General features: G+C 39.4%; 1 protein-coding gene across 9 annotated transcripts in view; it reads right to left on the bottom strand.

Annotated features, from left to right (window-relative positions):
* Positions 1-2,249: 2,249 nt before the first annotated feature.
* The window catches only part of bur (GMP synthase burgundy), a 73,420-nt gene continuing 56,798 nt past the window's right edge, over positions 2,250-18,871 (bottom strand). For all 9 annotated transcript variants that reach the window (XM_071666457.1, XM_071666464.1, XM_071666466.1 and 6 more), the window contains 6 exons: positions 18,076-18,255; positions 15,842-15,967; positions 13,242-13,357; positions 9,235-9,349; positions 7,922-8,110; positions 2,250-3,554 (listed from right to left, as the gene is read on the bottom strand). In XM_071666457.1, the coding sequence (XP_071522558.1) occupies positions 3,453-3,554; positions 7,922-8,110; positions 9,235-9,349; positions 13,242-13,357; positions 15,842-15,967; positions 18,076-18,255 (828 nt within the window). In that variant the 3' untranslated portion in view covers positions 2,250-3,452. The remainder of the gene's footprint in view (positions 3,555-7,921; positions 8,111-9,234; positions 9,350-13,241; positions 13,358-15,841; positions 15,968-18,075; positions 18,256-18,871) is intronic.

Raw genomic sequence — 18,871 nt, 5'->3', positions numbered from 1 at the left:
TCATTCTTTATATGTATTCAGAAAGGCATTGCAGAAGTCTGCATCTTGCCTTTCCCTATTTTCAAAAAACATTCCCTATTTTCAAAAAAACAATCATCTTAACACTACTGGTACTTAACTGCAACTTCCTTCTTTTACACCACATCACAGAAAAATGGTGAAGAATTGGAAATTGTGGATGTGTGAGGGTGCTTTGGAGTTAAATTCAGTAAAGATAGTAATTGAAGAACAAGTTTAGAGGAGATTCTTGCATGGGAGAAAATTCAGAGATGCTCTGAAAGCTATGGGAACTGGAAAAAACTTGAGTGTGCAGAGTGCAGGAAGCTTGTTGGAAAGACTTCTTATTTCAACTCTGATGTGTGGGCATAAAGCTCAAGATCTAAAGTAAAAGCAGCAAAAAGTGTTAGTCTATATAGTTGATTATTTGAATTAAAAGATCAGGGTCCTGATTGGTGTGAGGACGATATGAGAAAAAATTATTAGCGAGACACAAGAATGTTTTTTGGATGGTACAGCTATTTAGCAAATATGACAAGTGATCTGTTGGTCAACAAGATATGTGGTAGTACAGATGAAAGTACAAAGAGAAGAAGAAAGCTGGAGAAATGGATGGATGCAATGAGAAGATAGGCTTGGGCAAGGGATACCCAATTTGAGGATACCAAGGTAATATGGGTCTAAATGATGTCAAAGCATTTTGCGTATAATGGTGTGAAAAGAGACACTAGTCTCACTTGATTATTACACTTATTGTGCAAGTGAAAAAGCACTTGCACACAAGTGTGAAAGTTCATTTTTGCCTTAGAAAACAGGGCATGAGTTACAGTGGTGGCAAAATACAAGAAGGTAGCATTTCAACGAAAAACTGCCATTACAATGCTTTCAGGTGCCTGGGCACACTACTAAAAGAAGATCTAATTATTTTACCATAAGTCTTTAACATATAAGATATGTTCATAGCTTGTGGGTGACTAAAAGCCAAATCTAGGCCCAACACATACTGATTCATGCACAGTCTGACATGATATATGTCTGGCACACTCTTCCTGGGAATAAAAAGTCATCTGCAAAGTCAGCTCACTAAACAATGTAAAAAAAAACAGTTCAAATCCTATGAATAATCTTTAGCTCAATCATAATCTACAGCTTAAAATTTACTGAAAAAGCTGTAATAACATACTTATGTTTTTCACTTTAGCAACTAAAGTGGCATGACTCCAAAACACTGGCAACTTTGCTTGGAATCTTGCAAAATGAGTCCCCAGTTTGCACCAACCACAGAGGACTAAATTTTCAAGTTCTCAGGACCGAACACATACATTTCTTTCTTTCGTACATGTTCACCATTTCACGTATTAGCAAGGTTGTGCCAAAAGCAGACAAGGAAATGGCCTCATTTGCTTAAATCCACTCATAAGCTGTATAATGCACCAGACCAACTCTCCCTATCTATAACCAACGCCCACAGATCTTTCTGTGGTTTCACCTGACTGCTTTACAAGTCCTAACTCACTCCACTGACAGGAAATCACACTCTTGACATCACATCACTCCAATTCAGTCTATCCTGTTTAAGTCTTACAAACTCCTACATACTCAAGCCCTGAGCTTTCAATAACTTTTCACTCAATCCTTCCATATCCAATTTGGTCTTCCCCTTATCCCCTCAACTCTGATGCATATACCCTCTTACCAAGGTTTACCCCTACAGACTCATATGAGCTAGCTCAGTCTACTGACAATGTCACCCCCTGTAAACCAAATCATTCCAATTTGCTTCATCCCTTGCATGCCCTGGGAATACGGGAGAAACAATTTTACTTATTCATCTTCTGTTTGTCATAGAATGTGAATTAAGGGAATTTATACCCTACTCTACTGTATTACTACTTTCTAAATGAAGGAGTGGAGGAGACAGCCAAGCAAACATTTTTTCCTCTAAGGCCAAGCTGTACCTTAAAAATGCTACCTTGCTGAGCCAGAAAATGATAAGCACACATGACAGAATGAATACATAATGTATCTTACCTTACATGCTACTGCACTCCATCAGTAAGTGGTTACACTGCAGATGTGAAGTCACCTTTAGGAAGGCTGTATTATCATCAGCAAATGGAAAAATATACAGTCTCCTCAAGGGACTTCTTGCTCCAAAGAAGTATATAATTTCTGCTCCTATGTGGAAAGCTGCCTAAAAGCTTTACAAGCTCCATAAATGGGTCCTATGGTTGTGTAATAATAGTAAAATCATGTATGAGTAGGTGCATTTGTGCATGCGGTCCAGACATGTGCACAATACATTTTTGATAACATGCTTTCATGGAATAAAAGCTTTTGTATAAAAACTAAAACAGTTGCATTTTCAGTGTATACCATCCCCTTAACTTCTAAGATATCCTTCTGAACACAAGACACAATTATGAATTCTAAACAATAAACATTTTTAAATACTGCCTCTCATCTAAATTACTTTTAACATCAAACTTTATATACATTCCAATGAACATAATGGAAACATATTAATGTTACTTTTCACACAAGAAAAATTCCATATAAAATGGCTGCAGCCATCAACAACCACCAATGTTTTACAGAACACTATATGTGTCCTTTTAGCCTCTTTTGCAACTCTATCAAATATCTTGCAAAGATACATATGTTAAAAATATTTGACATTACCTTGTCAATAAGTTGATATATATCTTGGTAAATCATACACTCTTGATCATTAATTTAATTAAATTTAATATTAATTTCACCCAACTTCATAGTTCACTGCTGTTCCCCCAGCACCTGCTTCATATTTGATGGCAACCGGCCACGTCATCACAGCCATGTTGAGCTACCAGCACTTTCCAACATCACAAGCCAGAGAAAAATTAGACCAACACTCTCCAGTCATCACTTCTGGCCGAACACACATCAAGAGAATCACCAATATAAACTTATTAGCCAAGACATCAAGTCTGTGTGCTGAAAATAATTGGTAGCAGATACTATAAGTCAAGCAGAAACAATGAATTCACTTGTTAGCATGAGGAATCATTTGAGGCTATGGAGAATTAGGGTTCAAATTTGTAAGGTGACCATGGCAATATACTGTTTTGTTTTGGTAATATTCTGCAATATGGGTCACTAAAAATAATGATAGGGAAAAGTTACTTTTCTTGTCTTTTAAACTCCAAATAAAAATCATAGTACTAATATTACTTCACTTTTGGCAGTCATTTACTCAGTGAGGTCATCCCTGCTCTTGCACACTAAGGTTTGGTCAGTCATGCTGGAATAGCTCTGATCCTGACCTGAGTTTAAAATGATTTCACCTTGACCTCTTCCTTCTACTCTATCTTCCATTCTTCCAAGGCAACCAGTGGATTTTGTTACAGAGGCAAAAGTTATGACTGCTTTTCCTCTATCGTCAGCCACAGCTGATAGAAATGGTCCAACACTGGTCACTCCCACTCTGTTGTTCCAGGTGGCTTGGAGGTTAGGTCGTACAATACTCGACTGATGCCTGGAACTCCAAGAATTTCTGCTACCATCTTGTTTACCAGCTGTAAGCAAGACAAAAGTTATATTTAGCATATAAATGAAGGTTTCTCGTAAGTGAAAAATCAGTTAATTCCAGTTTCTCACAGCCTTTTCAAATGCAATTCCTTTCACACATAATCTATGATTTTACAAAATGTAACTAATAAATGGGAGAAACCTTACTAAACTTAGCTAGTATAACACTTAATTTGTTTTCTGGAGCACCTCTTCATTCCTCACTCATAAGTAATAAAAAATTCTAAGGGGGGACTGAACATGGTAAAGTGGTCAATAAACCTGACAATACATATCTACAAGTACATAGAACACTAGTCTCCTTGAAGCTCGGTTACCATGTTGTAATCCCCTCAATGCCTTTCTATACTTAAAACAATATCATCTGCAGTTACACGTATTTTATAATTGTCAACCCTGGGTTGATCCAGCACTTCCTTTACCCTTTCATCGAGACTCGGAAAGTTTCAGTTCTCATTCCATTTGCATTTCTAAACTTAATGGGCAAAACACTAATTAATCTTCATTTTCTTGTTGGGCTCTATATCAATTTTATTCTATGCCATTTCATTATAAAGTTATCATAAATCAACCAGTTTACATTCTTGAAAATCTGTCATTATTTGAGTAACTCAAACCAATTAGTATATATAGTGAGTTATCTAACTCTTATGTATGGTACATCTTTTTTTTTTTTTTTTTTCCGTTGTCTCCCGCGTTTGCAAGGTAGCGCAAGGAAACAGACGAAAGAAATGGCCCAACCCACCCCCATACATATGTATATACATACATCCACACACGCAAATATACATACCTACACAGCTTTCCATAGTTTACCCCAGACGCTTCACATGCCCTCATTCAACCCACTGACAGCACGTCAACCCCGGTATACCACATCGATCCAATTCACTCTATTCCTTGCCCTCCTTTCACCATCCTGCATGTTCAGGCCCCGATCACACAAAATCTTTTTCACTCCATCTTTCCACCTCCAATTTGGTCTCCCACTTCTCCTCGTTCCCTCCACCTCCAACACATATATCCTCTTTGTCAATCTTTCCTCACTCATTCTCTCCATGTGCCCAAACCATTTCAAAACACCCTCTTCTGCTCTCTCAACCACGCTCTTTTTATTTCCACACATCTCTCTTACACTTACGTTACTTACTTGATCAAACCACCACCCACCACACATTGTACTTAAACATCTCATTTCCAGCACATCCATCCTCCTGCGCACAACTCTATCCATAGCCCACGCCTCGCAACCATACAACATTGTTGGAACCACTATTCCTTCAAACATACCCATTTTTGCTTTCCGAGATAATGTTCTCGACTTCCACACATTCTTCAAGGCTCCCAGAATTTTCGCCCCCTCCCCCACCCTATGATCCACTTCCGCTTCCATGGTTCCATCCGCTGCCAGATCCACTCCCAGATATCTAAAACACTTTACTTCCTCCAGTTTTTCTCCATTCAAACTTACCTCCCAATTGACTTGACCCTCAACCCTACTGTACCTAATAACCTTGCTCTTATTCACATTTACTCTTAACTTTCTTCTTTCACACACTTTACCAAACTCAGTCACCAGCTTCTGCAGTTTCTCACATGAATCAGCCACTAGCGCTGTATCATCAGCGAACAACAACTGACTCACTTCCCAAGCTCTCTCATCCACAACAGACTTCATACTTGCCCCTCTTTCCAAAACTCTTCCATTTACCTCCCTAACAACCCCATCCATAAACAAATTAAACAACCATGGAGACATCACACACCCCTGCCGCAAACCTACATTCACTGAGAACCAATCACTTTCCTCTCTTTCTACACGTACACATGCCTTACATCCTCGATAAAAACTTTTCACTGCTTCTAACAACTTGCCTCCCACACCATATTTTCTTAATACCTTCCACAGAGCATCTCTATCAACTCTATCATATGCCTTCTCCAGATCCATAAATGCTACATACAAATCCATTTGCTTTTCTAAGTCTTTCTCACATACATTCTTCAAAGCAAACACCTGATCCACACATCCTCTACCACTTCTGAAACCACACTGCTCTTCCCCAATCTGATGCTCTGTACATGCCTTCACCCTCTCAATCAATACCCTCCCATATAATTTACCAGGAATACTAAACAAACTTATACCTCTGTAATTTGAGCACTCACTCTTATTCCCTTTGCCTTTGTACAATGGCACTATGCATGCATTCCGCCAATCCTCAGGCACCTCACCATGAGTTATACATACATTAAATAACCTTACCAACCAGTCAATAATACAGTCACCCCCTTTTTTAGTAAATTCCACTGCAATACCATCCAAACCTGCTGCCTTGCCGGCTTTCATCTTCCGCAAAGCTTTTACCACCTCTTCTCTGTTTACCAAATTATTTTCCTTAACCCTCTCACTTTGCACACCACCTCGACCAAAACACCCTATATCTGCCACTCTATCATCAAACACATTCAACAAACCTTCAAAATACTCACTCCATCTCCTTCTCACATCACCACTACTTGTTATCACCTCCCCATTTGCGCCCTTCACTGAAGTTCCCATTTGCTCCCTTGTCTTACGCACTTTATTTACCTCCTTCCAGAACAGAGAATGGTACATCTATCTATCTATTTATCTATTGATATATCTGATGCCTGTTCCCCTCTCAAACTCCGACAAGGGGTGGCTATGGCAACAGTCTCCATAACTAGTGAACTCCAGTGCTGCTTCTCAGCCTTTGCTAACCTTAACAGCCTACTGGCAGGGGGTAAGTCTAGCGCAGCATTTGCAGAGGCTACTACCTAATTTTCCTACTGACTATTTCTACCTAAAGGACCGCCTAATGACCCTACCTACTACTTCTACCTAAAGGGCCGCCTAATGACCCTACCTACTACTTCTACCTAATGGTCTTACCTACAACTTCTATCAATTATTCCTACCATTATGCCAAAAAGCAAGGCTAGCACATAATGCTCATCACAGGAAAACCTAGAATTATGAAGAATGAGCTGAGTAAATTAAGTGTTGTCAAGTGTTATGCATGACAAGGACAGACTGCATGTTTGTTGACAGAATGCAAGTAGTTCATGTGTGAGTGAGGCAGAAAGAAAAGACAGCTACCTGGGTTTAAGGAGTGTAACTTGGCAACCAAAGACGTGCTGGCTCACTAAGCAGCCATCACTAACCCTGCCAATACCCAAGCTGGTAGTACTGGTTTTATACCTCCATGATAGCTGGCTGCCTACTAACCACTACCCATTATACATACAAATGACAGATATTGACCTTGCTTGCCTCCATCCATTCCCGGAGCTATCCAAACCCACAGGAAACAGCATCGCTACACCCTGCTTCAGTGAGGTAGTGCCAGGAAAACAGGCAAAAAAGGCCACATTCATTCACACTCAGTCTCTAGCTCAGGTATAATGCACCAAAACCACAGTGCCCTTTCCAGATCAAGGCCCCACGGACCTTTCCATGGTTCATCCCAGACATTTCACATGCACTGGTTCAGTCAACTGACAACATGTTGACCCTGGTATACCACATTGTTCCAATTCACTATATTCCTTGCAAACCCCGAGTGCTCAAAACTTTTTTCACTCCACTCTTCCATCTCCAATGTGTGAAAGGAGAGAACAGTATCTCGGAACAAAAATGGATATGTTTGAAGGAATAGTAGTTCCAAAAATATCATATGGTTGAAAGGCATGGGCTATCAAGAAGATTGTACAGTGGAGCGTGGATGTGTTGGAAATGAAATGTTTGAGGACAATATGTGGTGTAAGGTGGTTTGATCGTGTAAGTAATGAAAGGGTGAGAGAGATGTGTTTAAATAAAAAGAGTGTGGTTGAAAAAGCAGAGAGGGTGTGTTGAAATGGTTTGGACATATGGAGGATGAAAGAGGAAAGGTTGACAAAGAGGATATAAGTATCAGAGGTGGAGGGAGCAAAGAGAAGCAGGAGACCAATTTGGAGTTATTTCTGATGAAAATAAAATCAATAAAATACCTATCATGGCATATGACATGAAACATTACTAGCAATCAATATATTACAATATCACTTACGGCCATAGCAATGGGCATGTCTCAAAAATCTTTCTCTGTGGTGTCGAAGCATTTCAGACAAAAAGTTGTAAGATGTTTTCTTACCGTACGTACATGAAAGTAATATGGAGGTTATACTGCTTATGTGATCAGAGAAAAAGCACAATGAATGAGACAAGGAAAGCTTGCAAAGAAATGAAAGTAAAATATTCATGCTTTCCCCAATGACCATCAGCCTCAGGGGCCACAATGAAGTTGTTAATCAAATACAACCAAATTCTGAATATATCAACATAACAAACCTCTACAGGGATGTGTTTGCTTGGCAATGCAGGTATACCAGTCATAAAGTCGTGAGTGATAAAAGGTCTGAGCACCACCGACCGCTGGCAGGATGGCAAACGTGCTACTGGATCCCGGTCAAAATGAACTGGTATCAACACAACAGGCATTTGTGCCAGCTTCTCAGTGAATCCCGATTCTGCCAGTACCTGATATAAAAAAAATAAAAATTAGAAGAATCTGCAGACCTCTCAAAGACATTTTAACATTCCTGCAGCTTTCTTTATCAACGATGAACACCCAAAAAACAGTTCTTTAAAATAGTATTCTACCTTATCTTTGATATTCCTCTTCATTATTCTTGCAAACCTAGTTTGTATAAAAACTTTGTTTCCTCTGCATCAATTTTAGCTATCTTTCAGTAACAATCAAGACTTTCATCTTTCATCACAATCACCTACTCTCTTCGACAACAATCCTGCAGATGAAAAAGAGCATAGCTCATCAAAGGACCACTCACTCCAAAGGAATCCACCTTTTCTCTGCTTTGTTGTGCAACCTTGAAACTGTAGGAACCCGTGAAGGGCCTCCTGGGGTTATATAAATAATGAAACATTTGCACTATCTATCTACATCTCTGATACCTATTCCATCTGGGAATGCCCTCAAGGGGGTGGAAACAGAAAAAGAGTTCACAGCTGGTGAACTTCAGTGGCATTTTTTAGCCTTTAGTGCCTCACTGTTAACAAGATAATGGTAACAGGGCAACTCTAGCACAGTGTTTCGGAGGCTCCTACGCACTACTTCCACCTAACGTTCTTGTCTAATGTTCTAATTTACTACTCTTACCTACTGCATCCAACTAATGTTCCAACCTACTACTACCTAATGCTCCTTTCCATCTATTGCTCCTACCATTTTGCCAAAGGGCAGGGCTAATGCATGGTAATTACTGAAGGAAAATATAGTTATGAAAAATGAGGTGTGTAAGTTGAATTCTGTTAAGTGGTATGCGCAACAAGAAGAGATTCTAATTCAGTAGACAGAAGGCCAGCATTCCACTACAAGTGAAACAGAAAGAATAAGCAGATACCTGGGTTGAAGGAGTGCAACTTGACAACCAATGAAGTGCTAGCTCACTACACAGCTGTCACTATCCCTTCCCAAACACAAGCAAGTAGTACTGGTAATATAACTCCCTGGTCAGTGGCTGCCTACCAACAACCTCTAACTAACATAACGCTAATCATTTATTCTACAGAAAACTTGATAAAATGTCTCTAAGTTTTATAGTTCAAACTACTACAGCCTTTTGAAAATGATGTCTGCATACCTGATTGGCTAAAAAGTCAGCCTGTCGTAATGTGGATAAAACTCCAGGAGTCAAATTTGTTTGAGTAACATCTTGCACTAAGTCTTTTACAGCACCACCAAATACAAAGCACACCCTGAAAGATGAAGGAATATTTAAAAATACAGGTTCCAAATGATGAAATCCATTTTTCCACTGAAAGAAAATACCATAAGCAACTGAAAATGATGTTTTCATGAAGATTCATACTAATTAACTATAAAAAACACCCAAGACCAGCACACTCTTATTCACAGAACTCGAAACCATACTGCACAGCTACCCCTCCTGACATATGATGGCAAGATATAAATATGTGGAGGTGCAAAGCAACTCTTCACATAAATTCATTCAATGATTGCTGGTGATTAAGCCTCTGACCTGTGACTGTCTGGAATCGAGGTGATTTTTTTGAAGAAGAGAGGGGAAGGAATGGAAGGGAAAATAAATGGATGATCACTGGGGCTCTAGTCATAGTAGAGAAGTGGGTACTCATTCTTCAAAACACATATTTCTGACATTTGTACAGAGCCCTTTGAACATCTGACAACATACTAACATAAAAGCAGGGACTTAAGAAAACTTAAAGAAAACCAAAAAATGGTTCTACCTTAAAACAGCAGCCTTCATCTTATGACTCTTCCTCAGGAAATGGCAGGTGTTATCCAATAGAGTTCTTAATATTTCCTTACTCAGTCAAATTATTCAAACGATTTATTGTATGCTGCCAGGTAAGTATATGAAAAAATGCAGCTTGCTTCAGGTACCCCTATAATCACCATAGTAAGTACACTTCCAGTGACTTCTCAGGTCATGTGTACAGTGACCCCATGGATGAATTATGTGAAAAGGAGGAACAAATTACTCAAGAGCATGTGAAGAGGGTGAAAAATCACATGTGATATGTGAAATAACTGACACAGAAAGTACTTTTAAAAGAGACCCACCATCCTTGCACTTGACTGTGGAAAGAGAGGTTACTATCAGGGAGGGTGAAGATGTACATGTATATGTGTGAAGATACCATAGTCCTGATAGTGTTCTATGGAGGCAAGGCATGGGCTGCAGATGAGAACGTATGGAAGGGGGTGAATACATTAGAAAATAAAAAGACTGAGGACAACATTAAGCATGAGGAGGGTTGAACAAATAAGGAATGCCAGCATAAGAGAGATCTGTGCTAATAAGAGTATGACTGAGAAAACAGAAGAGGGTGTACTGAAATAGTTTGGAAATATGGAGAGAATGCATGAGGAGAAGCTGACAGAGAAGACACATATTTCAGAAGTGAAGGGTGCTCTGTTCTCAACGCTACCTCGCTAATGCGGGAAATGGCGAATAGTGTGAAAGAAGAAAAGAAATATAATATATATTTTTTTTTTTTTTTTGCTTTGTCGCTGTCTCCCGCGTTTGCGAGGTAGCGCAAGGAAACAGACGAAAGAAATGGCCCAACCCACCCCCATACACATGTATATACATATGTCCACACACGCAAATATACATACCTACACAGCTTTCCATGGTTTACCCCAGACGCTTCACATGCCTTGAATCAATCCACTGACAGCACGTCAACCCCGGTATACCACATCGCTCCAATTCACTATATTCCTTGCCCTCCTTTCACCCTCCTGCATGTTCAGGCCCTGATCACACAAAATCTTTTTCACTCCATCTTTCCACCTCCAATCTGGTCTCCCTCTTCTCCTCGTTCCCTCCACCTCCGACACATATATCCTCTTGGTCAATCTTTCCTCACTCATTCTCTCCATGTGACCAAACCATTTCAAAACACCCTCTTCTGCTCTCTCAACCACGCTCTTTTTATTTCCACACATCTCTCTTACCCTTACGTTACTTACTCGATCAAACCACCTCACACCACACATTGTCCTCAAACATCTCATTTCCAGCACATCCATCCTCCTGCGCACAACTCTATCCATAGTCCACGCCTTGCAACCATACAACATTGTTGGAACCACTATTCCTTCAAACATACCCATTTTTGCTTTCCGAGATAATGTTCTCGACTTCCACACATTCTTCAAGGCTCCCAGGTCGCCCCCTCCCCCACCCTATGATCCACTTCCGCTTCCATGGTTCCATCCGCTGCCAGATCCACTTCCAGATATCTAAAACACTTTTCTTCCTCCAGTTTTGCTCCATTCAAACTTACCTCCCAATTGACTTGACCCTCAACCCTACTGTACCTAATAACCTTGCTCTTATTCACATTTACTCTTAACTTTCTTCTTTCACACACTTTACCAAACTCAGTCACCAGCTTCTGCAGTTTCTCACATGAATCAGCCACCAGCGCTGTATCATCAGCGAACAACAACTGACTCACTTCCCAAGCTCTCTCATCCACAACAGACTTCATACTTGCCCCTCTTTCCAAAACTCTTGCATTCACCTCCCTAACAACCCCATCTATAAACAAATTAAACAACCATGGAGACATCACACACCCCTGCCGCAAACCTACATTCACTGAGAACCAATCACTTTCCTCTCTTCCTACACGTACACATGCCATACATCCTCGATAAAAACTTTTCACTGCTTCTAACAATTTGCCTCCCACACTATATATTCTTAATACCTTCCACATAGCATCTCTGTCAACTCTATCATATGCCTTCTCCAGATCCATAAATGCTACATACAAATCCATTTGCTTTTCTAAGTATTTCTCACATACATTCTTCAAAGCAAACACCTGATCCACACATCCTCTACCACTTCTGAAACCACACTGCTCTTCCCCAATCTGATGCTCTGTACATGCCTTCACCCTCTCAATCAATACCCTCCCATATAATTTACCAAGAATACTCAACAAACTTATACCTCTGTAATTTGAGCACTCACTCTTATCCCCTTTGCCTTTGTACAATGGCACTATGCACGCATTCCACCAATCCTCAGGCACCTCACCATGAGTCATACATACATTAAATAACCTTATCAGCCAGTCAACAATACTGTCACCCCCTTTTTTTATAAATTCCACTGCAATACCATCCAAACCTGCTGCCTTGCCGGCTTTCATCTTCCGCAAAGCTTTTACTACCTCTTCTCTGTTTACCAAATCATTTTCCCTAACCCTCTCACTTTGCACACCACCTCGACCAAAACACCCATATCTGCCACTCTATCATCAAACACATTCAACAAACCTTCAAAATACTCACTCCATCTCCTTCTCACATCACCACTACTTGTTATCACCTCCCCATTTGCGCCCTTCACTGAAGTTCCCATTTGCTCCCTTGTCTTACGCACTTTATTTACCTCCTTCCAGAACATCTTTTTATTCTCCCTAAAATTTAATGATACTCTCTCACCCCAACTCTCATTTGCGTTAATGCTTAACGCAACCTTGCTAACGCGGGAAATGGCGAATAGTTTGAAAGAAAAATATATATGTGTGTGTGTATCTTGAGACTGAACTTGCAGGAGGGTGAGAGATGTGCATGAGTTACGAGGGGGCTATGTGCTGTCAATTGACTGATACAAGGAATATGAAGCAGCTGGGGGAAACCATGGGAAGGTCTGAGGGCCTGAATGTGGACAGGAGACTGTGGTTTTGGTACATTATACATGAAAGGCTAAGAAGTGGCACTGGAGTTCTTTAGTTATGGAGCCACCCCTTTAAGCAAGTTCCAATTGGGACAAGCCTTAGAGATATAGATAGATAAGTATATATGGAAGGTAGGACAGTATGTGAGTGCGATCATTTCTTGTTCCTGGTGCTACCTTACTAATGAAGAACAAAGTGAACAAGTATGAATAAATCATCAAATTCCATGCAATTCCTGTACAATATGTGGGTGTAAATTCCCATGATGCAGGTAAAATAAAGAATACTAAGAAATGATAACAGTACCTATAAGCATGAGGGCAATTAAGTGTTGGACAGCTACATCTCTGTCTGTGTTTACAGTGACAATCCTTTTGAAAAAAAAAAAAAATCAACTTACCGATTGATGTTGTGACAAATTTTAGGTATAAGACGAGCCAGTATCACTAAGTCTTCCCATAAAGGATCTGAATCACAAGAGAGAGCAGCAACATAGCTGTAGGTCCTACAGTCTCCCTACGGAAAATAAGAGTTTTTTAACAAAACATTCTCAACCTGCACACCATAGTAGCCTATTTGGAATATTTACAGTGCATCTAAATCATGGCTTTACATTCCTACACTTCTCAACATTTTCTCTCCTTTCACCTACCTACAAGAAGTGAATGTTTTAGCTCACCTAAGATTTTCCTTTCTTTCTATGCCAGCTTATCTATCTCGTTCCTAATTCCATATTCATTCAACTTCAATGTTTCGCAGAGGAACTCTCTTAAAAATTCAAACTCCAGTTCATCAGATCATAATCAACGAGTTAATCTATTCCTCACAGTTATCCTCAAATTGGTAAAGTGGCTATGAATGTTTGATGTTCACCATCTTTACACCACTGATAATTATAATATGTTAATCTTTATCTCCAAACTGGAAAAGGTAATTGAATCAACTGGTTTTCTGAGCAATAATCTTATCATGGTAACAACTTTTCAGTCCAATCAATATAAATTTCATAATAAACCAATACAGGAAAAAAAAATTACATATTTATTGAGACTAAGCAATATGAAGGTTTTGGATTTTCAGGGATTTCATTAGTACATGTATTGTATGCGATACAGATTATGGTCTGAATATCTTGTAACATTATGAGTGTGTCTTGTGTACTTAATGCAGTTTCTAAATACTATTTCTTTATATATCTATATATTCCCTATGTGTTGTAGAAGGTGAATAAATGGGGAGAAAGCGGGGGTCTGGAAATCCTCCCCTCTCATTTTCAATTTTCCAAAAGAAGGAACAAAGAAGGGACTAAGTGAGGATATTCCCTCTAAGGCTTAGTCCTCTGTTCTGAATGCTACCTCGCTAATGCAGGAAAGGGTGAATATGTATGATTCTTTTTTCTAATTATACTTTGTCGCTGTCTCCCGCATTAGTGAGGTAGCACAAGGAAACAGAAGAAAGAATGGCCCAACCCACCTACATAAACATGTATATACATATCTATACATTTCAACGTATACATACACATACATATACATATATACACATGTACATATTCATATACTTCCCAGGCATTCTTCACGTGTCATAGAAGGCAACTAAAGGGGACGGGAGTGAGGGGGCTAGAAACCCTCCCCTCCTTGTATTCTAACTTTCTAAAATGGGAAACAGAAGGAGTCACGCAGGGAGTGCTCATCCTCCTCGGCTCAGATTGGGGTTGTACATGTGCATATATGTATAAGTCTGTGTATGAATATATATATATATATATATATATATATATATATATATATATATATATATATATATATATGTATACACTGAAATGTACAGGTATGTATATGTGCGTGTGTGGACATGTATGTATATACATGTGTATGTGGGTGGGTTGGGCCATTCTTTCGTCTGTTTCCTTGCGCTACCTCGCTAGTGCGAGAGACAGCGACAAAGTATAATAAATAAATAAATACATACTCAAACTTGCTGCCTTTATCCATACCCGTCGCCACCCACCACACATAAAATGGCACCCCCCCTACCCCACGTGTGTGTGAGGTAGTGCTAGGAAATGACAACAAAGGCCACATTCGTTCACACCCAGTCTCTAGCTGTCATGTGTAATTCTCCGAAACCACAGCACCCTTTCCACATCCAGGCCCAAAACCTTCCATGGTTTACCCCAGACGCTTCACATGCCCTGGTTCAATCCATTGACAGCAAGTCAACCCCGATATACCACATCATTTCAATTCACTCTATTCCTTGCATGCCTTTCAACCTCTTGTATGTTCAGGCCCCAATCACTCAAAATCTTTTTCACCCCATCCTTCCACCTCCAATTTGGTCTCCCACTTTTCCTCGTTCCCTCCACCTCCGACACATATATCCTCTTTGTCAATCTTTCCTCACTCATTCTCTCCATGTGACTAAATCATTTCAATACACCTTCTATGACACACAAGGAATACATGGGCAGTATTCTTTCTCCCCTAGCCCAGGGACAATATATATCTATGTAAATATATTATCCCTGGGGACAGGGAAGAAAGAATACTTCCCATGTTTTCCTGCATATTGTTGAAGACAATGGGGGGAGGGGGGCTGGAAATCCTCTCCTTCAGTTTTTACTTCTCTAAAAGAAGAAACAGAGAAGGGGACCAACTGGAGATTTTCCCAATAAGACTCAACCCTCTATTCTTGACACTACCTCGCTACCACAAGAAATGGCAAATATGTATGAAAAAATATATATATATTGCACATAACATTTGACAACTGAAATAATTTCCTAGAAAATCAAGCTCTACACTGGCATTAATCAAGGATGTGCTGGACCATGAATTATGGAAGATTGTGGATTTTAGAAACATATTTCAATATTTTACCTGTTCAAATAAAAACGCGGGAGACAGCGGAAAAAAAAAAAAAAAAACTGAGTAAGCAACTTTCTTAAAAATATGCAACAAACTTGGTATTACTGACTATCAGTTCCATGACACTAACCTGAACTCCAACAGACTTGATTGGTAATAGTGTAGCATACAAAGTCTGACTGAGAGAAATTCTGTGTAATTCCTGACGTTCTTCTTCTGAAGTACAGTTTTCTATTCGATTTAGCAGTGCATGTTTCTGTTGAGGATATTCAAAACAAACCATTCAACTCAATGAGATACAAAAATCACGCAACTTGAATACTTGATATGAAACTGACAAAATAATAAAAACCAGTCTTAGGAATTTTTTTGGGAAACTGCCAAATCAACAAAAATCAGTTGATAAGGAATTCTTTTTTACTATAATTTCCCAAATTAGCAAGGTAGCTCCAAAAACCAATGAACAATGGCATCATTTGCACACATTCAATCTCTAGCTATCATGTATAATGTACTGAAACCAGACCCTTCCATCACAGCCAAGCCTCAGTAAACTAGTCCATGGTTTCCTTTGACTACTGTAAATTGCTCTAATTCAGAGCAGTGACAGCACACAATCTAACTATTTACATCTCTAATGCCTGTTCCCAACAGGAACTCACTCCCTCAAGGGGGAGGCCACAGCAAGTCTCTCCATAACTGGTGAACTCCAGTGCCACTTCTTAGCCTTTAGTGCCTCACCCTCAACAGGCCACTAGCAGAGGGCAACTCTAGTGCAGTGCACAGGCCATCACATTCCACATACAGTCCATTTATTTCATCTAAATGCAAACCTCTTACTTTCCTGAATGTTCAGGCCCCAGTACTTTAAAGCCTCCATCACTCCATTTTCCCACCTCCTTCTTGGTCTCCCTCCACTTCTTACAAAGTTTCTTGGGCTTTCTTTGCTCATACTCTCCATGTGCCCAGACCATTTTAGCATTTCTTACTCTCTATCTATCAACAAGACTATGCTTACATCCATATCTCTCTGGTATTGTCATTCAGTGCATGATCAACCCATGTCCTCTGGCATTTCACTTCTATCAAAACAATCCTAAGACATGCATTCATGTAACAATAATGGGTCTACTATATACTATAATGTTTATGATTCAGTAGACAGTTTATGATTCAGTAGACAGATGAAAGTATTGTAGCAAAGAAACACAAACACAAGCAGGAACTGAAAATTTCATTCTTGGTGTGCTTTGACTGCAGAATCGAAACTTAGAAACCTTGGGGATGCATTCAGAAATTTTCTGGATTTTGGATATCTAAGGAAATATCATGCAAGCTGAAAAAAATTACAACAATAGTGGAATTCCTCTAATATTCAAAAGTTTATCTGTGATTTAAAACACTAAAACCATACTATACACAGTATCTATCAAAAACTCTCGCTTATTTCTGATCCCAAAACATAAGATTAAGAACATTTTGTGGTAAAATGCTGATTCATTATGTAAGCAACAGAAGTGTCAGTAAGAAGTGTAGCAGTGAATATAGTGACTAACTAAGCCAACCATAATCTGAGCTGAAATAGCTGGAAAGACCAATATGATTGTAGAAGGATGGAGTGAAAAATGCTTTAGTAGGACATGAATATGCAGGGGTAAATGGTGTGAACTGCATAAAATGAGATAAGAGTGATGTGGTGGTATATGGGGTACCAAATACAGTCAATAGACTGAACTCAAGCTAATGAAAGTAAATAAAGTGAATCATGGCTTGGCTGTATAAAGCAGTCTCTGGTCTCTGATACATTATATCATACATGACAGCCTAGTTTAGGGGTAAAGGCAGTTACTATAAAATTTGTAAGTACAGTTGTCAATGATATTAAAGATACGATTATTTCAATAAAAGCCTATCTCCCTTCAAACGACAAGTATCAAACATTAAGCTTCTTTTCTAATTCACAAGGACATTCTCATCTTATCTTATTTTCAATTTTCCAAAAGAAGGAACAGAGAAGGGGGCCAGGTGAGGATGTTCCCTCAAAGGCCCATTCCTCTGTTCTTAACGCTACCTCGCTGACGTGGGAAATGGCGAATAGTACGAAAGAAAAAAGAAAAGAAAATTATGAATAACATCTTTAAATCTTTTTCAGTAACTGAGGAATAGAAAAATACACAAATTCTTTTATCTTGAAAAAATACACTAATTCTATTATCTTAGCTTCTGTGGCAAACTCTGTAAACCATAGTAAACATATCTTCTTTACTTAAGAATATTTTCCCAAGTACATTCAATGACTGTTTCCACTTCATACCAAATATATTTTGCAATAATGGATTTAGCTATCATATAAGATTTTCTTACCTTCTGAACACTTGCTGCATAATCTACAACAACCTTTAAGACGACCTGAGTTTCTGAAAAATCCCTCTCCATGAAGGCTTCCTCAGCACATAATACTCGAATGGCTAGGCCAGGGCCTGGAAATGGGTGTCTTTGGACAAATTCTTCCACAAGTCCCAAATCTCTGCCAATTTGCCGGACCTATGGATTTGATAAGGCTCTTAAATACTGACAGATATTTCAAGTTCACAATTCATTTCTAAAAACTCAAAATTCCTGATATCCCATGCATTATTCATAATAAGGTACAAGTACTGGGGATAGGGGAAAAAAATACTTCCCACGCATTCCTGGCATGTCCTAGAAGGCGACTAAAGGGGATGGAAGCAGGGGGATAGAAACCCTCCCCTCCTTGTATTTTAACTTTCTAATAGGGGAGATAGGAGGAGAAAAACTGGAGGAAGTGAAGTGTTTTAGATATCTGGGAATGGATTTAGCAGCGGATGGAACCATGGAAGCAGAAGTGAGTAACAGGGTGGGGGAGAGGGGGAAGGTTCTGGGAGCATTGAAGAATGTGTGGAGGGCAAGAACATTATCTCGGAGCAAAAATGTGTATGTTCGAAGAAATAGTGGTTCCAACAATGTTATATGGTTGTGAAGCATGGGCTATAAATGGGGCTGTGCGGAGGAGGGTGGATGTGTTGGAAATGAAATGTTTGAGTACAATACGTGGCGTGAGGTGGTTTGATCGAGTGAGTAATGAAAGGGTATGAGATATGTGTGGTAATAAAAATAGTGTGGTTGAGAGAGCAGAAGA

Source organism: Panulirus ornatus, chromosome 11, assembly GCF_036320965.1.
Source record: "Panulirus ornatus isolate Po-2019 chromosome 11, ASM3632096v1, whole genome shotgun sequence".
NCBI classification, from domain to species: domain Eukaryota; kingdom Metazoa; phylum Arthropoda; class Malacostraca; order Decapoda; family Palinuridae; genus Panulirus; species Panulirus ornatus.
Note: the sequence above shows the minus strand (reverse complement) of the source record. Positions and strands in the feature narration are given on the sequence as shown.